At 44.5% G+C, this 24,429-nt stretch overlaps 1 protein-coding gene across 13 annotated transcripts in view; it reads right to left on the bottom strand.

Moving 5' to 3' along the window:
* Positions 1-24,429, bottom strand: part of blnk (B cell linker) — a 223,981-nt gene that overhangs the window by 72,906 nt on the left and 126,646 nt on the right. For all 13 annotated transcript variants that reach the window (XM_078223482.1, XM_078223481.1, XM_078223483.1 and 10 more), the window contains 3 exons: positions 23,688-23,734; positions 21,205-21,251; positions 3,371-3,539 (listed from right to left, as the gene is read on the bottom strand). In XM_078223482.1, the coding sequence (XP_078079608.1) occupies positions 3,371-3,539; positions 21,205-21,251; positions 23,688-23,734 (263 nt within the window). The remainder of the gene's footprint in view (positions 1-3,370; positions 3,540-21,204; positions 21,252-23,687; positions 23,735-24,429) is intronic.

Raw genomic sequence — 24,429 nt, 5'->3', positions numbered from 1 at the left:
CCTCTGTGAAGGAGGGTGATTTTGTGATATTTCACATGTTGCAACTGATTAAGTGGATTCTTTTTAGCAGGGAGCTTGAACCACAATGAGTGGGAAGGGAGCAGCTTTGTTGGAGATGGTGGGTGAAAAGGTCTCTAATCTCTGCAGTCCTGCCATATTTAATCGTGAACGGTGGTGGACAATTAAACTACTCAGTGGAGGAGGAGACTCCACAAATATCACCATTGATGGAGGAACCCAGCACATCAATATAAAAGATAAGGCTGAAGTATTCGCAGCAATCTTCAGCCAGAAGTGCCGAGTGGATGATCCATCTCGGCCTCCTCCAGTGGTCCCCAGCATCTCAGATGCCAGTCTCCAGCCAATTCGATTCACTCCACGTGATCTCAAGAAACGGATGGAGGCACTGGATACTGCAAAGTAAATGGGCCCTGATAACATTCCGGCAATAGTACTACAGACTTGCGCTCCAGAACTTGCCGCTCCCCTAGCCAAGCTCTTCCAGTATAGTGACAACACTGGCATCTACCCAACAATGTGAAAAATTCCCCAGGTATGTCCTGTACACAAAAAGCAGGACAAATCTAACCCGGCCAATTACAGCCCAATCAGTCTACTCTCGATCATCAGTAAAGTGATGGAAGGGGTCATCAACAGTGCTATCAAGCAGCACCTGCTCAGCAATAACCTGCTCAGTGACGCCCAGTTTGGGTTTCACCAGGGTCACTCAGCTCCTAACCTCATTACAGCCTTGGTTCAAACATGGATGAAAGAGCTGAATTCCAGAGGTGGGGTGAGAGTGACAGCCGTTGACATCAAGGCTGCATTCGACCGAGTGTGACATCAAGGAGCCCTAGCAAAACTGGAATCAATGGGTATTAGCGGGCAAACTCTCCGCTGGTTGGAATCATACCTGTTACATAGGAAGATGGTTGTGGTTGTGGAGGGTCAGTCATCTCAGCTTCAGAACATCTCTGCAGGAGTCCCTCAGGGTAGTGTCCTAGGCCCAACAATCTTCAGTTGCTTCATCAATTACCTTCCCTCCGTCATAAGGTCAGAAGTGGGGATGTTCGCCAATGATTGCACAATGTTCAGCACCATTTGCGACTCCTCAGATACTGAAGCAGTCCATGTTCAAACGCAACAAGATCTGGGCAATATCCAGGCTTGGGCTGACAAGTGGCAAGTAACATTCGCGCCACACAAATGCCAGGCGATGACCATCACCAATAAGAGACACTCTAATAACTACCCCTTGACATTCAACGGTGTTACTGAATCCCCCACTGTCAACATCTTTGGGGTTACCATTGACCAGAAACTCAACTGGACTCACCACAAAAACACAGTGGCTATAAGAGCAGGTCAGAGGCTAGGAATACTGCGGCAAGTAACTCACCTCCTGACTCCCCAAAGCCTATCCACCATCTACAAGGCACAAGTCAGGAGTGTGATGGAATACTCCCCACTTGCCTGGATGGGTGCAGCTCCAACAACACTCAAGAAACTTGACACCATCCAGGACAAAGCAGCCCACTTGATTGGCACCACATCTACAAACATCCACTCCCTTCACTACCGATGCTCAGTAGCAGCAGATTGTACTATCTACAGAATGCACTGCAGCAATTCACCAAACATCCTTAGACATCACCTTCCAAACACATGACCACTTCCATCTAGAAGGACAAGGGCAGCAGATACATGGGAACAACACCAACTGTAAGTTCCCCTCCAAGCCACTCACTCTCCTGATTTGGAAATATATCACCGTTCCTTCGCAACCACTGGATCAAAATCCTGGAATTCCCTCCCTAATGGCATTGTGGGTAAAACCACAGCACATGGACTGCAGCGATTCAAGATGGCAGCTCACCACCACCTTCGTGAGGGCAACTAGGGATGGACAATAAATGCTGGCCAGCCAGTGACGCCCATGTCCCACAAATTAATTTTAAAAAGCAGGAAGAACTCAGTGATGCTCTTGATGGAGGTTCTTCCATCAAAAACAAGAAAAAACAAATCACCTGGAGAGTGGGGGCATGCTGTAGTCCAGTAACTAAGGAGGAAAGTGGCAGAGACAGTGAGTGCAACTTCCATTATCCCAAGATCTGACGTACAGCACACGAAGACATCGGCTGTAAGATAAATGAAGGTGAAAAGTCTTGTCCCATTCTCACCTACTCCATCATAGTGTCACATCTGCTCCAGCATCAGCACAACCATACACACTGTATTTGTGACGAAGCAGTTGGTGAGTCAATAGGGTTTTCACTGAGTGATGGGCTGAACACTAGTGAGCAACTGGACCAGGGAATGGAAAAGAAAGACTACAGTTTTTCCATGAAGGTGCTTGGCTTAAGAGCCTTAATGCCCAATTCTTAAGGGCCTAGTCTTCATAAAGACCTTGATTTAGGATACAGATTTCACATATCCAATTTTGGACGCTATGAATTATTTGATCAAAGTTATTTTCACCCAGTAAATGAGACCTTTATTCAGGCGGCAACAAATCAAACACAATATTTGGGCGGCACAGTGGTTGGTACTGCTGCCTCACAGCGCCAAGGACCCGGGTTCAATTCCCGGATTGGGTCACTGTCTGTGTGGAATCTGCATGTTCTCCCCGTGCCTGCATGGGTTTTCTCCGGGTGCTCCAGTTTCCTCCCACAGTCCAAAGATGTTCTGGTTAGGTGCTTTGGGCATGCTAAGTTGCCCCTTAGTGTCAGGGGGATTAGGAGGTTAAATACATGGGATTACTGGGATAGGGCCCGTTGTTGTCGGTGCAGACTCGAAGAGCCGAATGGCCTCCTTCTGTACCGTCAGGATTCTAAGATTCTATGAGAAAGTTGGGTTTCTATTATAACTCTCAAATTTAGCAATAACTGCAAAATGCAGTTTAGTATGTATATAGTCAAGGTTTTGTTTTATTCATTCATAGGACATGGGTGTCGCTGTGTTGAGAGATAGTCTCCAGAGGGGATTATGAGAGGATGAGTAACTTGACTTAAGGCATTGCTAAAAGACTGAAGATGTTCCATTCTTCTGATGGTATTTTTATTAAGAAAGTTGGTGAGGATACAAATAGGAGTCAAGCTGGGATTGTGATTAAAGTGTCAAGCATGCCTGAGCATGACATGGTTAATTGTATGCGTTAGTTACAAGTGACCAGTCTCAAAGAATGAGCATTTCTGGAGAAGCTCACCTGATAAATTGAAGTGTTAACTTTTTGAATGATTTAATACTCATTCTGACTCCTGCGCGGTTATTGAACGCCAGGACAGCAGATATCCTAAGTCCTTTGCTCATGCATCAATAAGTGACAGAAAAACGCTACATTAAATCTTGAAACAGCACAGCAATGTGTTACCTGCATACTCCCCCTTAGAAATATGAAATGTTGAAGCAACTAATTTCTTGTTTTTATCTTCACTCGGCGGCGGCTCATAATTTGCATCATCATCACCATCATCTCGCGGATCTTCGTAAGTGTCTGAGCCGTCAGAACGTCCATCTGGGTTTTCATAATCACTGTTATCCTGCAAACAGGTACAACGTTTCAATCAAAGCACAACAGGTTTATTATATTTGGATTAACTCTTAAGTTGTCTTGCTTAATTTAAATCAGAATAAAAATATGCACTCAGTCAAACCATTGTCATACCATGATCAAATATCATGGCGCGGTGGCACAGTGGTTAGCACTGCTGCCTCACGGTGCCAGGGACCCGGGTTCAATTCCAGCCTCGGGTGACTGTCTATGTGGAGTCTGCACTCCCAGTGTCTGCGTGGGTTTCCTCCGGGTGCTCGGGTTTCCTCCCACAATCCAAAGATGTGCGGGTTAGGTTGATTGGCCATGCTAAATTGCCCCTTAGTGTCAAGGGGATTATCAGAGTTAATACGTGGGTTACGGAGATAGGGCCTGGGTGGGATTGTAAGTGCAGCCTCGATGGGCTGGAGGGACTCCTTCTGCACCATAGGGATTCTATGATTCTTTTCTAAATGTCATTATTTCACCAGTTGTTGTAAGTAACGTGCTAATTATTGTTATTTTAAGACTTGTGGATAAACTCCATCAGTGCAGAAATTTCAGATGTGATTTTCATGGTAGGCAGTATCTGCACTGAGCAGCTAGTTACATCTACAGATCAATCCATCCAAAAAAGTGCATTAAAGTGGGATCTATGGCATTAATTGTGCCTAACCACTACTTTCCTTTGATTTTAACTATGTCTGTAAGTTTCACCAATATTTTCACGCTGGTATAAGTAATTTATGAGCCTGGATTTTGCAGTTGGTTGCTCACTGCTGACCTTGAAGAAAGCCGTTCCTTTGGGATGCAGAATTCCTCTTTCCCAAGCCAGTTTAAGCCTGGCACTAAATCAAGGAATTTCCAAGTGTGCAGCAGCGCTGCTGTCAGCAAGCAGGGTAAGCAGCCAATCATATTGAAGTACACACATGGATAGCACGTCAGGAAGTTGAAAGAAACAGATCCCTTCACTTTTAATTTAAAATTTCAGATAGTGATGGAAGTGAATAATGATGAGACTAAACCAAGAGTTAAACAAAGGTAAACAAACTTTATAAAATGTAAAGAAAAATGGAATTCAATCATAATGGAGAAATTTCAAATTTCAGAAGTATAAAATTAACATCTCAGGGTTGGTGAAGGTGCTTATCAGTAATTAGGAACTTAGTAAGCCATTAAAACATTGTTCCATCTCACTCAACACAGGGTAATATTTGTCATGGGAATGAGGCCAACAGGCAAGAGGGGAAATTCTCCTCAGTTCAAAGATTTCTGACCGATTGCAATCTGGTGGATGGGGAGGAATGGAGGGAAAGATTGGGGACCTCAAAAGTCCATCTTCTGAAGAAGCATACAATCGCTGACAGCATTTGCTGGGCTTCTGTGTTATTTTGCACTTGTGTGGACTCCAGACACTTCTGTCAAGTTCAGTGGAGTAATAAGACAAATGTTGACAGTTTCACTGTTGTTGCCACTGCAAAGATCTGGAACATCATCGGTAGCCTTTCCCCATCTGAGTTGCTTTTGGACTGAATAAGCCTCCGTTCAGTAGTCTTGGGTTGAAAAAGGGAATTTATTTTCATCTCTCCATACATGAGTGACATACATTGACTTTAGGGACAGTAAGGACTCATTCTGGATAGATTTTAAGCCTACTCAGCACACTTTTATACTTGTGACTATTAGAACAATAAAAAATGCCTGAAGATACATGCAGAAGCTTTGGAAACGTGATTGAGTTTCTATGTGCAGGTACATCAATGTAAATTTTGGATGATTTGACACTTTACATTTAACCGTTACTGATATGGGCAATGTCAGTTGCAATCTAATTTCAAGCCCTGTGGTGGTGTTGCTCCAATGTCATTTTTCACATAAATATTTTAATTCACTTCTTTTATGTGTAACTTCAATTTGTTGGATGAAGAGAATGTTCATCACCCCTCCTGACCCCTCCTGCACATTCCCTACTCTTCTCCTTCCATTCCATCTTCAGTTGCAACGCCTTCAGCTGTCTTGATCCAACACTGTGGTCCCCTCCTTTAAATCTCACCTCTTTGACTCTGCAATCAATCACCAACCTTAACACTTTCTGGCATTATTTTTCAATTCTGAAGCACTTTGGGTAACGTTACTATAATAAAAAGGTGCTAAGCTATTGCAAGTTGTTAATCTTGAGGCAAAGCGCTTGTATATGGTTTCATGTGCTATTATTGCGATCCTGTTGGAAAATAAAAATGTTGGCTTTCAACTATTAGGAAAAAGCATCATTTTTTCCTCAATAAAATATGCTAAAGTTTTTTTTTCCAAAATAGATGACAATATGGATCTTCTTAAGAATGCATCATTCAGTAGCATTGTACAGTACAATTAGAACTTAAATGTGTTTTAACAGGACAATGGTCTGGTGCCAAGGTATTCTATATTCAGAAAGAAAGGCTGATAGACTGGGAATCTCCACAGGTCATAGAGAAATTAGTGATGTTAATAAACCAACAGAGGCTGGATGAGAAAACCAGGAAATGACATTTCATTGATGAAACTAATGAAATGCTCAAAGAGTAGAAATACTATATTCAAAACAGTTCTACTTTAAATTCATTTATGGGATGTGGGCATCGCTGGCTAAAACACCATTTATTGTCCATCTCTAATTGCCCTTAAGAAGGTGGTGCTGAGCTGCCTTCTTGAACCACTGCAGTCCATGTGGTGTAGGTAGTGCTGTTAGGGAGGGAGCTCCAGGATTTTGACCCAGCGACAGTGAAGGAACGGCAATGTATTTCTAAGTCAGCATGGTGAGTGACTTGGAAGAGAATTTTCAGGTGGTAGTGTTCCCAGGTATCTGCTGTCCTTGTCTTTCTAGATAGTAGTGGTCATGGGTTTGGAAGGCGCTGTTGAAGGAGCCTTGGCTAGTTTCTGCAGTGCACCATGTAGATGGTACACCCTGCTGACGCTGTTCGTCAGTGGTGGAGGCGATAAATGTCTGTGGAAGGCATGCCAATCGAACGGGCTGCTTTATACTGGATGGTGTTAAGCTTCTTGAGTGTTGTTGGAGCTGCATTCATCCAGGCAAGTAGATAGTATTCCATCACACTCCTGACTTGTAGATGGTGGACAAGCTTTGGGGGTTGGGAGGTTACTTACAGGGTTCCTAGCCTCTGACCTGCTCTTGTGGCCATGGCATTTATATGGCTAATCAAGTTAAGTTTCTGGTCAATAGTAATCCCCAGGATTTTGATAATGGGGGATTCAGTGATGGTAATGCCATTGAATGACAAGGGGAAATGGTTGGATTCTCTCTTGTTGGAGATGTTCATTGCCTAGCATTATGTGGCAGGAATGTTATTTGCCACTTGTCAGCCCAAGCTTGAATACTGTCATTTCACACCTACTTGTATAGGTCAGATATCCTCAGAATTGTGGTTTACTTTTACAAATGTCTGAGGAGGGTTTTTTGAGGCACTTACTTAGTAATTTACAATAGCAGCATTTCAGGTCATTATGTTGGCCAGATTTTGTGGTCAGCAGTGAAAGCAGGACACTCGCAATCACTACACTTACAATCACACACAGAATTTTCCCAGGGTTTTGAGTGGCAACTTACAATGTGTAGCGTCCCATTACACTACAGTGCCCTCTACAGGGTGGCTGTGGCATGACAGCAGCCCAAGTAACTGTGGGCAGTTTTACTGCCCCTCCTGTTGGCGTGATTTCCGGTCCGGCCACAGTTAATGGACTTTTGAATAGCTCGCCACATTTTGCAGCACTGCCCCCACTGTAACAGGGCCGTAAAGTTCCATCCTGTGTCTCTTCAACCAATCATATTGAGCTACAATATTTTCCCATCCCAAATTAGCGGGGAATGGAGGTAGGACATTAAACAAAATGGCGGCTGAGCAGTGCTGCTGGAAATCCCACCTTATAATGACAGCCATAGCCTGACAAGAACCTTCATCAATCAGTCCACTGGCCTGCTCACCCTGGACTGCTCGGGCAGTGCCCTGCAATACTTGTCTGTCAGGGTTTTCAGAATAATTGTGGTCTGCTGTAGACTGCACAACATGGGCCAGCAAAGCTGAATGATCCTTGAAGAAGCAGAGAGTGAGAGGAAGGTGCGATGTCCTCAATGGAAGCGGATGAGGAGGACATGGGAAAGGATGTATCAGGGGACTCAGCAGGGAATGTCTGTTGCTGCTTGAAGTGGTCCAGGTGATTATGAAGGTGGCAACGTGGGAACAGTTTTGCTCTATCTACTCTGTTCAGACCCCTCATGATTTTGAATAACTCTATCAAATCTCTTCTCAGCCTCTTTTCTCCAAGGAAAATAGTCCCAACTTCTCCAATCTATCTTCATAACCGAAGTTCCTCACCCTTGGAACTATTCTCATGAATCTTTTCTGCGCTCTCTCCAATGCCTTTGTATCTTTCCTAAAGTGTGGCACCCAGAACAGGGCACAATATCCCAGCTGAGGCTGAACCAGTGTCTAATGGCACTGTTCTACCGTTGGTGGCACGGTAGCACAGTGGTTAGCACTGCTGCTTCACAGCTCCAGGGTCCTGGGTTCGATTCCCGGCTCGGGTCACTGTCTGTGTGGAGTTTGCACATTCTCCTCGTGTCTGCGTGGGTTTTCTCCGGGTGCTCCGGTTTCCTCCCACAGTCCAAAGATGTGCAGGTTAGGTTGATTGGCCAGGTTAAAAATTGCCCCTTAGAGTCCTGAGATGCGTAGGTTAGAGGGATTAGCGGGTACATATATGGGGGTAGGGCCTGGGTGGGATTGTGGTCAGTGCAGACTCGATGGGCCGAATGGCCTCCTTCTGCACTGTAGGGTTTCTATGATCTATGATCTAATGCAAGTTCAACATAACCTCATTGCCCTTCTATTCTATGCTAGTATTAATAAAGCTTAGAATATTGTAAAGTTTATTAACTGCTCTCTCAAACTGTCCTGCCACCTTCAGCGACTTATGCACATACGCACACAGGTTTCACTGATCCTGTACTCCCTTTAGAATTGTACCCTTTATTTTCGATTATCTCTCCATGTCCTTCCTATTACTTCACATTGAATTTATCTGCCACTTCCATCCATTCCACCAACTCCCCTATGTACTTTTGAAGTTCTACACTATCCTCCTCATAGTTTACAATGCTCCTAAGTTTCGTATCATATGCAAATTTTGAAATTAACCAAGGTAATATACGAGGAAAAGCAAGGGTTCCAACACTGACCCCTGGAGAACTCCAGTCTCTGATTGCTGTCACTCAGCCAAGTTCATATCCATGTCATGATGTGGAGATGCTGGCATTGGACTGGGGTGAGCACAGTAAGAAGTCTCACAAAACCAGGTTAAAGTCCAATAGATTTATTTGGAATCACGAGCTTTCGGAGAGCTGCTCCTTCATCTGGTGCGTGGGAGGTTAGTTCACAAACACGGCATATATAGGCAAAGATACAATTGTAAGATATTGACAGATTGGAATGTGAAGAATGGTCGGAATGCGAGTCTTTACAGGTAATCAAATCTTTACAGGTACAAACAGTGTGTTTGTCTCATGGCCTGAGACAATTTACACCTCTTTAACCTGCGATTATCCCTCTCTCCATGCACACTGTTTGCACCTGTAAAGATTCGCATTCCAACCATTCTTCACATTCCAATCTGTCATTATCTTGCAATTGTGTCTTTGCCTATATATGCCGTGTTTGTGAACCTACCTCTCCACTCACCTGATGAAGGAGCAGCGCTCCGAAAGCTTGTAATTCCAAATAAACCTGTCGGACTTTAACCTGGTGTTGTGAGACTTCTTACCATATCCATGTTGCGACTGCCCCTTTTATTCTCTGCTATAACTCTGCTCACAAGGTTATTACGTGGCACTGTACAAAATGCCTTTTGGAAGTCTGTGCACAGTAGCATTACCCTCACTAACCCTCTGTTACCTCATCAAATAACCTAAACAAGTTCAACACAATTTTCTCTTAACAGATCTGTGTTCGCTTCCCTTAATTAACCTACATTTGTCCATCTGACTATTCATTTTGTCTCAGGTTATTGTTTCTAGAAGTTTCCCCATCACTGAAGTTTAACTGACTGCCCTGTAGTCACTGGGATTATCTTGACACCCTTTTTTGAACAAGGGTGTAATATTTGCAATTCTCCAGTCCTCTGGCACCACCCCCAAGTCTAAGACTGGAAAATTATCACTAGTGGCTCTGCAATTTCCACCCTCACTTCCCTCAGCTTCCTTGTAAACATCGTGTCAGGTCCTGGTACCTTATCAACGTTAAGTTGTGTCAGCCTAATAGCTTCTTCTTATCAATTTTAAATCATTTTAGTGTATTAATTAACCTAGAGGTCTGTGGGGCTATCCACACGGCTGTGAATGGAGCCAGCCTATGTTGGCACAGGAAAGACAACTGCATGTCCAACCTCTACAATCGCTCTATCACTGAGAGATAGACTACTTCCTGCAGTCCTCTCTGTCACCAGTGAGAAACTAGTGTCTTGTTTACTTGCTGTTACTGCTATTTAGCACAGTTATAAAGAAAATGCATCCGATTATAACCAACAGTGAAGTTATTTACATGGTACATTAATACTTGCATGCAACATCAACAACCCACTGCAGTGATCCAGTGATCTACCTGATGCAGTGTGCTGCCCAGACACTGCAATGTTGTGCTGCACGGTGGCACAGTGGTTAGCACTGCTGCCTCACAGTGCCAGGGACCCAGGTTCAATTCCGGCCTTGGGTCACTGTCTGTGTGGACTTTGCATGTCCTCCCTGTGTCTGCGTGTGTTTCCTCTGGGTGCTCTGGTTTTCTCTCACAGTCCAAAGTGTGCAGGTTGGATGGATTGGCCATGCTAAATTATCCCTTAGGGTACGAAGATGTGTAGGTTAGGTGGATTAGCCAAGGTAAATGCACAGGGTTATGGGGATAGGGTGAGGGGGTGAACCTGGGTAAGATGCTCTTTTGGAGAGTCGGTGTAGACCTGATGGGATGAGTGGCTCCTTCTGCACTGTACGGATTCTATGATTCTCTCCTTGTGGCTTCAGAGGGGTGGATGGACTATTGTGGCTGTCCTTCTCATGGAGGGACCCTTTGGGGCCTCTCCTGGAATACAGAAGCTGAAGAGGTTGCCATGAGCAGTGTGGGACATTCTTCCTCTTCTCGCACATCCTCATTTCTTATGGTTTTTTCATTTGCCTGAGGGAATTTGTTGCTGGGCCACAGTGGCAAACTCTCCAGCCAGCAATGGACTACCTGTTCAAATGTCCAGAGCTGGCTGCTCAACACTTCACGTATTCCATTGATATCAGTGTTCAGCTTTTGTATTGACTGGTCCACGCTACGTAAAGCACCATGCCTCCTCTGCAGGACATCACTCGATTCTTGCATGCACTGCAGATGCTGCTGCACATGGTTGTCGATGAGGTTCGCTGCTCTTTCATCGGAGAAGCTCATGCACTTGGGATACCACCAAGCTCATCTATTCCACTGACTTATCCGATCGCAGTGGATGAGCAAGGCAGCTTTACAAAACTCTGACAGATGGCCACACATCTGCTCCTGTTGCTCCAAGTGCTGAGTCCCGAACTATGACTCGAGGCCCTTTCTCATTGCCCAGCAGACCATCACTGTGATTATCCTCCCTGTCTGAGAGGGACTGTCCTCAGATGCCTCTGCCACGGACACTTTCTCTTGTACACTTGAATATTCTCCTCACACAGTTCTAACTGCACGCATGGACCCACTGAGGTGCGAGCATCTGTGCTGGTGGATGGTGTGCTAGTCTGCTGCGACAACTCCTCCTCCTGCCGCCATCCGAGGGATTCCTCAGAGGGGTGGGGTGGCTGGAGGTTGCTGGGACCTGTATGAGGCACAAAAGGAACTGATGAGAGTGAGCCTTTGCAGACCCTGAGGGCACTGCAGTGCTGAGGCCTGGGCATCAGCTAGTGTTCAACAAGCTTTTGGACAAGGCTTTGCATGCTGGCAAAGTGCCAGCTTCCCTCCCCCACCACACACACAGGCCTCTTCAATGACCTGGTGCACCTGGGATGATGGTCTCACCATCACCAACTTGCTCTTATCCTCATAGCCACCGCCTTGATGGCCCAGATGGTTCTCAACACTAGGGTCCCACTCCCAGTCCAGGCCATCTCCTGGGCGTTGCTTGCCTGTTTCTCCTGGGAGAATAAGGAAGAGAGGGGGATAAGGTGCTGCTTCCCTGGAGGGAGAAGGCAGCTTCTCCAAGTGGATGAAAGCAATGTGTTGGCATCCTGACCTTCTCCAAAGTTTCTCTGAGACTGAGTGGCCAGGGCACACTGCTCCAAAGGTGAAGAGCAGGATGTGTCCCTTCAGCTGCTGGGCATTTTGGAGACTGTGTAGATAAGGGCCTCATTGACTTCTGAGATATTACTCACTTTTCCACATCATACAGAGTCGCTGAAGCTCTGGGGGCACTGGAGCCATATCTGGCAATACTTTTCTGTGACACCGGGAGTCTCTGCAATGTCGATTCATGCCCTTTTGGCGATAGACAGTGAGCGTTTTCAGCTCTCTGGGAATACGATGTTCCTCCTGTAGCTGACTTTGTCCATGAGTACCTGAGATCTATATTTGTGAATTGTGCGATTGGCATAAGACCATAAGGCATAGGAGCAGGATTAGGCCACTCGGCCAATCGTGCATTCAATCATGGCTGATATTTTTCTCATCCCCATTCTCCTGCCTTTTCCCCATAACCCTTGATCCCCTTATTAATCAAGAACCCATCTATCTCTGTCTTAAAGACACTCAATGACCTGGCCTCCACAGCCTTCTGTGGCAAAGAGTTCCACAGATTCACCACTCTCTGGCTGAAGAAATTCCTCCTCATCTCTGTTTTAAAGAATCATCCCTTTAGTCTGAGGTTGTGCTCTCTGGTTCTAGTTTTTCCTACTAGTGGAAACATCCTTTCCACATCCACTCTATCCAGGCCTCGCAGTGTCCTGTAAGTTTCAATAAGATCCCCCCTCATCCTTCTAAACTCCAACGAGTACAGACCCAGAGTCCTCAACCGTTCCTCACACGACAAGCTCTTCATTCCAGCGATCATTCTTGTGAACCTCTTCTGGACCCTTTCCAAGACCAGCACATCCTTCCTTAGATATGGGGCCCAAAACCCATGTTGCCTGGTTGCTGCGTGATCGTGACATTCTAGCAGAGTCACAGAAGACAGTATGCGAGTTTGCTTCATGGAGAGAACAGCATCAGTTAGGCAATGAATGTGAAGGGCTAGTGGGTTGTGGATTGCCTCTGAGCAATCACTGGATCATGTGAAAGCTTGGTTGCCTCATTGTTTATGTGAGCAGGCCATCATGGATTGGGTTCCTGCTGTGTGGCAAAGTGAATGAGAAATAAAACTTCCTTGAGATACACACTTCCACTGGGATGGTGTGACGTTAGTGCTGCTCAGGGCTTTGTACAATCAGTGTCCTCATATCTGAAGAGGTTACTGGGAAAGTCACTCAACCTCACAGCTGTTTGCAGAGAGCAGCCCCTGCAATATAGTGCTCTATTACAGCTGGGATGTCTTGCAGTTGTACACCGAGTGCAGACACAGTCAGGGGAAGCAGAGACTAGAGCCTTCAGTAGAGTATGCGGGTCTCTGAGGCAGCAGAATAAAGACTCCAAGTTTGACTATTTCTTCAGGGCTCAATGATGTTGGGCCATCGTTCAGAGGGGCATTCACAAATTACACAACAATGAGAGGGAAAGCGTTCAACATTCACACTGCTGCCCTTGCAATCAAAGTAGCATTTGATTGAGTGTGACATCAACGAGCCCTAGTAAAACTGAAGTCAATGGGAATCATGGAGAAAATTCTCCACTGGCTGGGATCTTACCTAGAGGCTAATTATCTCAGCCTCAAGACATTGCTGCAGGAGTTCCTTAGGTTCGTAGCCCAGGCCCAAACATCCTCAGTTCCTTCATCAATGACCTTCCCTCTGTTATTATGTTGTGTGTCATTATCGAGTTTCTACATTTTCATCGCCTTTTTTTAAATCTCTTGGAATCCAGTCTTCCTTTCTCTCTCTCAATTTCTCCCTTTGTACCTGATGTATCTTTGAATTCTAATTTACCCTTCCTTCTTAATCCTTGAGCTGTTTATTTCACAATCCTGCAATCTGATTAAGGACAGAATGTTTCATCCTGTTCATTCAGGTTACAAATGCATACTTTCCCTTCCTTTGCTGTTAGCAGCTTGTAACTTTCAGCAATTTGCTGTGCAACAAAAGGAAAACACTAAACATCTAAATGCAAGTCTAACTAATGGCATTTGATATCCTGCCACAGCAAACAATGAGCATCAGAGCACATTTAAAGCTGAACACTAGATTCAAAGCCTTCATGTTGCCATTTTCTGGCTTGTTAAACTACTAACATTGTGTAAGCAAGATGAATGCAGTGTTTACCAACATTACGCATTATTCCATTAGTCCAAAGATGAGCGGGTTAGGTGGATTGGCCATGCTAAATTGCCCCTTATAGTGTCAGGGGAACTAGCTACGGTAAATGCATGGGGTTATGGGGATAGGGCCTGGGTGGGATTGTGGTCAGTGCAGGCTCGAGGGGTTGAATGGCCTCCCTCTGCACAGTAGGATTCTATGTTGTTGGGTCTTAATCCTCAAACCATTATCACAAGAACTGCAGCAGTTCAGACAGAAGGCAGTTTAAAGTTTATTTAATAGTGTCACAAGTTGGCTTACATTAACTCTGTAATAAAGTTGCTGTGAAAATCCCCTAGCCACCATAGCCCGGCGCCCCCTTTTGGGTGCACTGAGGGAGAATTCAGCATGGCCAATGCACCTACCCAGCACATCATTCGGACTTTGGGAGGAAACTGGAGCACCCGGAAGAAACCCACACAGACACGGGGAGAATGTGCAAACTCCACACAGACAGTGACCCAAGCCAGGAATTGAACCGGGTCCCTGGCGCTGTGAGGCAGCAGTGCTAACCACTGTGCCACCATGCCACCCTGCTACCTTCTCTTGGAAATTTGGATGAAAAATAAATGTAGCCTTGCCAGCATTTCTCAAATCCCAAGAAAACATACACAAAAGGACATATTGGGACACAATAAAACAAAGCAATGGCACACAACAAAATAACTATTACTTTACTCGCCTTCACTTTGAGAAATCAGGGCTGGAATTTTCTGGCCGTTCATGCCCGCTGCCGCTGCCAGAGAGGACGGAGAATTTGGCACTCAGTTAAATCTCCATTCACTGCAGCAGGATGGGAGAATCCCACTGGCGTGAATGGCCGGAGAATTCCACTCCAGATCTTCCTCATTCATGGTCACATTCTCCATTGCATTGATCTCTATATTCAATATTCACTTGCAAACTAGTTGTTCTACAGCTAAGTAAACATACTTGGTGGCAAAAGTCCAGGATGGGTAGGACCATTCATGGGCGGGAACGGAAAATTGGGAGAGCCAGTCAAACCTCCAACAACTTTTGGCAGAACCGGCTGTGGGCGGGTCTGAAAAATCCCAGCCTAAGATTCTATCGACATTTGTGAAGAAGGCTTGTTGCTAAAGTTACACTGCAACTCAGGAACAGGAGTCGGCCATTTAACCACTCAGGTCTGTTCTGCTGTTCATGGCTGATCTATAACTTAACTCCCTACACTTGCCTTTGTCCATATAAATCTATCAATATGAGAGTTAAAATTAACAACTGATTTAGCATTAATTGTTGTTTGCAAAAGAGAGTTCCAAATTTCTATCATCCTTCATGTTTAGAAATGTTGCCAATCGTCTGGAAAAACGCTGGCTCAGGATTTTAACAATGTCCCCCAATCCTTATTCCCCCACCAATGGAAATAGTTTCTGTCTATTTACCCTATCTGTTCATCTTAATATCTTGAAAACTTTAATTATGTCACCCATAACCCTCTAAATTCCAGGGCAAACAGCGCTACCTTGTGTAATGTCTTCAAATAATTTAATCTGTGGAATTGAGATAGCATTCTGGGTAAACTGCATCATATTCCCTCCAAGGCCAATATATCTTCCAAAGGTGCGCTGCCGAAAATTGCTCACACGCACTGCTGTGGTCTAACCTGTGCTTTGTTTGGTTGAGCACGACTTCTAACCCCTTGTATTCTAGTCCCCTAGATAAAAAAACCATCATTTCTTTCGTCTTTTGGATTATTTTCTGTATCTGTTTGCCTAATTTAAATGATCTCGGGCTGGTATTTTCTGGCTGTTCCCACAGGCAGGATTTTCCACCGGGGAGGGGTGCAAACAACAGGAAACCCTGTTGATATCAGCAGGACCTTAAGATCCCGCCGTCGGCCAATGGCAGGCCTCCTCCGAGCCACGAAACACGCCACGGGAGGTGTGGAAAATCCAACTCATCATACCTGAACCCACAAAGTCCCTTTGGATCGTCACTGTTTCTAGCTTTTCACCATTTTTACAGATGCACCATAGAAAGCATCCTTTCCCAATGTACCACAGCTTGGTATGATCCTGCTCTGACCAAAACCGTAAGAAACTAACTACAAAGGGTTGTGAACATAGTCCAGTCCATCACGTAAGCCAGCCTCCCATCCATTGACTCTGTCTACACTTCCCGCTGCCTCGGGAAAGCTGCCAGCATAATCAAGGACCCCATGCATCCTGGACATACACTCTTCCACCTTCTTCCGTCAGGAAAAAGATACAATAGTCTGAGATCACGTACCAACTGACTCAAGAACAGCTTCTTCCCTGCTGCCATCAGACCTACCATAATATTAAGCTGATCTTTCTCTACACCCTAGCTATGAATCTAACACTATATCCTACACCCTATCCTTTCCTTCGCCCCTATGTACTCTATGAATGGTATGTTTTGTCTGTATAGCGCTCAAGAATCAATACTTTTCACTGTATCTCAATACATGTGACAATAATAAATCAAATCAAATACTCCCTTCTCTCCTTTTTAGTTACAAAGTGGACTCACATTTGTCTACATATTTGCCTGCAGACACAATATTTGTTATTATCATGTTTAATTATGATGTGTCTGTTATGTATGTTGGGGTATAGCCCCTTTAAGGGAACAGGTCAGGCGACCTGGGGTGTGGGATGAGCTGGTTGGGAACCGCCCTCAGTGGGCAGTCAACATTTGGAGTGTGGAGCGAGTAGACTGAATAAAGACCTGCGCTCCCTGATGCCTGGCTGTGGAGTAGTTATTGAGGAGATACCTCAGTACTCAGAGATTTAACAGCGTCTATAATAAACCAAGAAGGCAAACTTATCTGGCAAAAGGTCAATGAAAATTTGATTTTAGCAGCAAAATCTAGCAATACTCCAAACATGATATAAGACCATAAGACATTGGAGCAGAATTAGGCCACGCTGCCTATTGAGTCTGCTCCGCCATTCAATCATGGCTGATATTTTTCTCATCCCCATTCTCCTGCCTTTTCCCCATAACCCCTGATCCCCTTATTAATCAAGACCCCATCTATCTCTGTCTTAAAGACACTCAATGACCTGGCCTCCACAGCCTTCTGCGGCAAAGAGTTGCATGGATTCACCACTCTCTGGCTGAAGAAATTCCTCCTCATCTCTGTTTTAAAGGATCGTCCCTTTAGTCTGAGGTTGTGCCCTCTGGTTCTAGTTTATCCTACTAGTGGAAACATCCTTTCCACATCCACTCTATCCAGGCCTCGCAGTATCCTGTAAGTTTTAATAAGATCCCCCCCTCATCCTTCTAAACTCCAACGAGTACAGACCCAGCGTCCTCAACCGTTCCCCACACGACAAGCTCTTCATTCCAGGGATCATTCTGGAATGAAGAGCTGGTCGTATGAGGAACGGTTGAGGACTGGACCCTTTCCATGGCCAGCACATCCTTCCTTAGATACGGGGCCTGCTCACAATACTCCAAATGGGGTCTGAACAGAGCCTTATACAGCCTCAGAAGTACACCCCAGCTCTTGTATTCTAGTCCTCTCGACATGAATGCTAATATTACATTTGCCTTCCTGACTGCCGACTGAACCTGCACGTTAACCTTAAGAGAATCTTGAACAAGGACTCCCAAGTCCCTTTGTTCTTCTGATTATACTTCTGACATCACACTTTTTGAGAAAATATGCAGGACGAGAAGTATTCATTATTGGTGAACTTTAAAACAATATTTATATTACATTATAACCTTTTGTAGGAATGTTTCCAAGGAGTACCTTCCCCCCAAAGCTTGGACATAATGTTATGGCCTTCTTGGCTGTTGACTCTTAATTATGTTGTATTGCCGTGGTGCACAGCAACAAGACAAACAAGGTTCAGGTAATCATATGTTAACGGAATACTCTGGCCAAAGTAAGACTAGTTACATGAGCAAGCAATGTAAAGCAGCACTTCAACACTTTAGTATCAGTGACCCATGCTTTACTATATCAAAGCTATTGCATAGTCACCATGTAGGTTTGCAGGAATGCAACCTCTATTGCAACGACCACAAGTTTTGATATTCAGTGCACAGGATCTCACTGCTAACTGAGCCAACCTGATGGATTCTATTCTTAACATTCATGTATTTAGTCCAATCTCATTTGTAATCTAACACCTGGGAGATTAAATCATTTTTGGGGTCATTTGTAAATGTCAGGAATTTGGCAGTGCTCGAGAATACTGCTCGAGGGTACATGAGTTTATATGATACCTTGTTAATGTTTACCTTCGGATTGTACAAGATGTTTAATAAAAGCGATTAAATTAAACAAATAAGTTTGTTGAACATTGGCCTGGTAATTTTTTGGCTGTGATTTCTGTTTTAACATTGGCCACACTCTTAGGAAATACTGGGCAATGGCAGCTTAGTAGTTATGTTACTGGGTCAATAACTCAGAGGCCTGGAGTATTGATCTGGAGACATGAATTCGAAACCCACTAAGGCTGCCGGGGAACTTGAATTTAGTTAAGTAAATAAATCTGAAATAAAAAAGCTAGTATCAGTCTTGGTGACAATGAAACTGCTCCATTGTCATCAAAACCCATCTGGTGTCCTTTGGGGAAGGAAATCTGCCATCTTTAGGGACATGGCATTTACACGATGTGGGAACCACAGCATTGTAGTTGACTATTAGGATTCGGACTTCACACTTTGCATAGCTGACCTTGCAAAGTCCTCCTCACTAACATCTGGAGAGCTGTGCCAGAACTGGAATAGCTGTCCCACAGACTCTCATTCATCACCAAAGTGATGGATGGTGTTGTCTACAGCACTATCAAGCAGCACTTGCTCAGCAAAAACCTGTTCGCCAATGCTCAGTTTGAGTTCTGCCACAACTGCTTGGCTCCAGGCCTTGGTCCAAACATGGACAAAGAGCTGAATTCCAGAGGTGAGGTGAGAATGACTGCCCTTGACACCAAGGCAGCCTTAGAAAAATCAAAGTCAATGGGAATCACAGGGAAAACTCTCCACTGGCTGGAGTCATACCTCGTGCATAGGAAGGTGGTTGCCATTGTTGTAAGTCTCTGATCTCAGCCCCACCAGGGAGTTTCTCAGGATTTTGCCGAGGCCCAACAATCTTACTGTAAGGTCAGAAATGGGGATGCCCACTGACGATTGCTCACTGTTCAATCTCTACAGATAGGCAGTCTGTGCTCCATGCAGCAAGACCTGGACAACATTCAGACTTGGGTTGATAAGTAACAATTATTCATGCTACACAAATGGTGGGCAATGATCATCAATAAACAAGGAAGAATCTAACTGTGGTGATTATCCCTTTAAGGATCCATCTGCCGAGTAAGGGTCACATGACCCAGGGAACCAATTGGGGAGTAGGGTGGGGGAATCACCCTGGTGAGCTCGGTTCCAGAATCTTCTCGGAAGCTGACTGACAGCCATGAGGCTGCAAGCCTCTGTATTATAATTAAATCATAGAATCATAGAAACCCTACAGTGCAGAAGGAGGCCATTCGGCCCATTGAGTCTGCACCGACCACAATCCCACCCAGGCCCTACCCCCACATATTTACCTGCTAATCCCTCTAACCTACGCATCTCAGGACTCTAAGGGGCAATTTTTAACCTGGCCAATCAACCTAACCCACACATTTTTGGACTGTGGGAGGAAACCGGAGCACCCGGAGGAAACCCACGCAGACACGAGGAGAATGTGCAAACTCCACACAGCCAGTGACCCGAGCCGGGAATCGAACCCGGGACCCTAGAGCTGTGAAGCAGCAGTGCTAACCACTGTGCTACCGTACCGTGTAGATAAACATTGCAGTTGTTACTTACCCAACTGGTGAACAGAAATAATTACACTAGACATTTTCCCCTGATATTTAAAGGCATTATCATTGATGAATCTGCTGCCATTAACATCCGGGGGGTACCTTTGACTAGGAACTTAATCAGACCAGCCATATAAATACTATGACTACAACAGCAGGTCAGAGGCTGGGAATTCTGCCAGTCTATCAAAATCCTAACTCCCTTAAGCTTGTCCACCATGAACAAAGCACAATTCAGGAATGTGATGGAATACTGGGTCAAAATCCTGGAACTCCCTCCCTGACTGCACTGTGGATGTACCTACACCACATGGACTGCAACAGTTCAAGAAGGCAACTTACCACCACCTTCTCAAGACCAATTAGGGATGGGCAATGAATGCTGGCCTAGCCAGTGAAGTCTACATCCAATGAATAGATAAAAAAACTCAATTGCCTAGATGGGCACAGCTGTAATAACATTCAAGAAGCTCAAAACCATTCAGGACAAAGCAGCTTACTTGACTGGAACCCCAACTGCTACATTAAACATTTTTTCTCTGTACCACCAGTGCACCATGGCGGGAACAGTATCTACAAGATACACGACAACACCTTGCTTTAATCGGCACCTTCTAGACCTGCAACCTTGAGAAGAATGAGGGTAGCAAGTGCATGGAGACTCCCACCCCCCCATCACCTGCACTTGCCCTTCCAAATAAAACATCACCCCAACTTCCTTCACTGTCACTGTGTCAAAATCCTGAAACTCCCTTCCTAAAAGCACTGTGAGTGCATTCATATCACAAGGGCAGCAACAGTTCAAGAGGGCAGCTCACTGCCACCTTCTTCAGGGCAATTAGGGAAGGGCAATAAATGCTGCCCTTGCCAGCAACACCCACATCTTGTGAATGAATGAAAAAGTAACATTGGTGTCATGTCTTTCTCCAATAGTCCAACGATGTGTAGTTTAAGTTGATTGACCATTCTAAATTGCCCCTTAATGTCAGGGGGATTAGGAGGGTAAATATGTGGGGTTACAGAGATTGGACAGGACCTGGGTGGGATTGTTGTCGGTGTAGGCTCGATGGGCCATACGGCCTCCTTCTGCATTGTAGATTCTATGAATTAAAACTGACAGTTGCGATTTTCTTCAGTATGTTGAGAAACCTCAGATCCCACACAGCCTTACTATCCGGGCAATACTAGAGGGTGTTGAGTTTCAAAAAACTGTAGCGGACAGTTTAAAAAAAATAGAAATAGTAAAAATCTCATTGAAGTAATATTTGAAACAGAATAATGGTGTTTAACATGTATTCCCTTTGCAACTTTGGAAAATCTCTCAGTAGAGGTATCTGAGCATCAACGGCAATGCAAACATTCTCAACACTTACAAATTCATTGTCAGACCATCGTCCTCCCTCTTGTCCTTCAGCACCTTCTAATTAAAAGAACAGGAACAAGAATAGAAAGCTGAATAGGTTACAATCTAATTCAGTGAGTCGGCAAGCATTAATATATGTACAGTACAAAATATTTGCATAGCCTCATTTGGAACAACTTGTAAAATAAAACAATCTAAGATTTGGATGCTGCAGAAGAAAAGATTAAGGCTAACTTTTCATTCGTCCTGATGATCCACCAGGATAATTACTGGTTAGTTAGTTTTGTCTTTAACCACCTGAAGAGCAGATGAACCAAATAGAAAGATGTAGCAGGTTGGCCATTACTCTGTATTAAATAATGAAATTAATTATCAAGCTAAACATCCTTGGCTTTTCCAGTTCACTCCTGCTTGTATCGAAGCTCCAATAAAGCTTGTCAGAGGTGAAGCCTCAACTTGCACTTTACAAGCTAGAGATTCAAGAGGGGGATAACTGGATTGGGGACTCCAAGATTGAAAGCTCTTGTATGTTTGGTCTTCCATGACATAGTATACCATTGACTGTACTACGCAACATAAGACCAGGTATAGTGGCCAGTCAACTTGTAGAAATGGTCACCACTTGGAGATTCAGGCCAGTATCATCCCAAGACCCCTGCAGTGTGAGAAGTTGGAGTGGTGGTTGGACCAATTACTTTCCTGTAATGTTGCCAAGATCATTGGCATATGCACTTCTGTGCTAATTCCTTAAGGCTTTGTGACAGGTCTGCTGTAATATTACATGAGCTTTATTTTAAGAAAGATTGACATATCAATTTTTAAATTTCTGATGAATGAATTCAATTCCAAAATAACGTGCCGAAACAGAATAACATAAGCTGAATATTACAAGACTTCTTTAGTCCTATGTTATAACGAGCCATCTCAAAAACATGCATGCTTTACAGCTGTTAATCAAATTTGGTAAACAGATTTGGTAAACTACTGTCACCACCCCACTCCCCCTCGAAACTAGCAGGCATCGGGGTGACTGTCCCTCATCCATGCTGCCAGCAGGTCTTTGGGGCATTGACCTACCCCCTACCCAAGTTGTCAGCATCAGTCCTCGCCACCTTTAATCACTGCTCTCCCCGCCCCCAAATGGAAACCCCCGCTATGGGCCTGCCTGCTGGTCAGTAGTGATTCCTGCCAGCATTATGTCACAACAATGGGCAGGAAGGTCTGATGTTCCTGGATCATACTGCGGTACGTCATTTAAGCAGATGTTAATTCATTTAAATTCATTCAAATCCGGTCCACATCTTTTCTAAATGTGACTCCAATTACGTCACCAGTAGGGGGGAGGGGATGATCTCATTCTGAGATCTCCCTGATGCAAATCCCATTTTGGTCTTCTCACGAGAGGCCATAATGGGATTTGTGCCCGTGGTGGATGGGCCCGGAAAATCCCCCCGACACACTGAATTCTGTTCAAAATAAATTCAACAGAGTGTAGAATGCATTGCAAATCAGCCAATATCCTTCCAAAATCATACCAGGATGTTTTGCACATTTAGATTGGAGGGCCATCCTATATTGTCTTGTGTATTCATCAAGACAAGGCCAGTATCTGCAATGAAACTCACTTTTAACGTGTTTCAGTCAAAAATATAAATAGCTACATATGCATAGTCTCATCTTGTACAAAAATATAAATCTCATTCCTAAAAGTTCCTGATCTTGAGCTCTGATACATTTCCAAGCAGATATTCTTGCTATGACCATAAGATATAGGAACATAATTAGGCCATTCGGCCCATCGAGTCTGCTCTGCCATTCGATCATGGCTGATATGATTCTCATCCCCATTCTCCTGCCTTCTCCCCGTAACCCTTGATTCCCTTATTGATCAAGAACCTATCTATCTCTGTCTTAAAGACACTCAATGACCTGGCCTCCACAGCCTTAGGAAGAAATCATAGGAACCCTACAGGGCAGAAGGAGGCCATTCGGCCCATCGAGTCTGCACCGACCACAATCCCACCCAGGCCCTACCCCCACATATTCTACCTGCTAATCCCTCTAACCTACGCATCCTAGGACTCTAAGGGGCAATTTTTTAAACCTGGCCAATCAACCTAACCCGCACATCTTTGGATTGTGGGAGGAAACCGGAGCACCCAGAGGAAACCCACGCAGACACGAGGAGAATGTGCAAACTCCACACAGACAGTGACCCGAGCCAGGAATCGAACCCGGGACCCTGGAGCTGTGAAGCAGCAGTGCTAACCACTGTGCTACCTTCTGTGACAATGAATTCCACAGATTCACCACTCTCCGGCTGAAGAAATTTCTCCTCATATGACCATGGACATTGTTCCCAACGATTCCTGGAATATATCTAGCCAGAACTAAATGTGGTTAACATTCTCCACTTCTCTGCTGTCTACATTACTCTGTAAACCTCCACTCATCCAGTCACATATGAAAGGTGTGCTTCGTAAACAAATTTACCTGAGTAATCTCTCTGAGGAACAGTGGGTGGCGCATGTTTTGTGAATCTGATAATATTAAAAGAAAAATGGATGTCAGCATATTGAAGACAAAATGCTAATATCTGGGAATGTGGAACTTCAAAATGTTAGTGGTTTCAATGTGCACAGAGATTAACCAGAGCTAAGGACTACTCCAAGTTAGTGCGTGCATGTTAGAAGTATAATGGTACTTGGTTCACTCTCGCAATGCATGCCACTGATATTACTTCTTTGAAAAGCACCTGATAAGTAAATAAAAACACTTTTGATTAGAGCAACAGAATATAAAACTATGTATATATATATATATAAAATATATACTTTCTTACAAATCTCTGGTGTGCTTTTTAAGAAAATTTGGGGTAGATTTCAAGTTTAAATGTAGAACTGGCAGACAAGATGTGCGGGTTAGGTTGATTGGCCAGGTTAAAAATTGTCCCTGAGATGTGTAGTTAGAGGGATTAGCGGGTAAATATGTGGGGGTAGGGCCTGGGTGGGATTGTGGTCGGTGCAGACTCGATGGGCCGAATGGCCTCCTTCTGCACTGTAGGGTTTCTATGTATGTTAACAAGAGTGGCTATCCCTTCAAGCCAAATGGAGGCCTGATGGGACTCCAGTCTAATCCCCATGCCACTGGTGGGCTGCAGCTTGCTGATCCCTGACTAGCACAAGTCACTTGTTCCCGTGCCCATAATACCTACAATGGCAATAAAATATTTTTA

This window comes from Mustelus asterias, chromosome 11, assembly GCF_964213995.1.
Source record: "Mustelus asterias chromosome 11, sMusAst1.hap1.1, whole genome shotgun sequence".
NCBI lineage: Eukaryota > Metazoa > Chordata > Chondrichthyes > Carcharhiniformes > Triakidae > Mustelus > Mustelus asterias.
The sequence above is the reverse complement of the archived record's forward strand: the minus strand, read 5'-3'. Positions and strand labels throughout refer to the sequence as shown.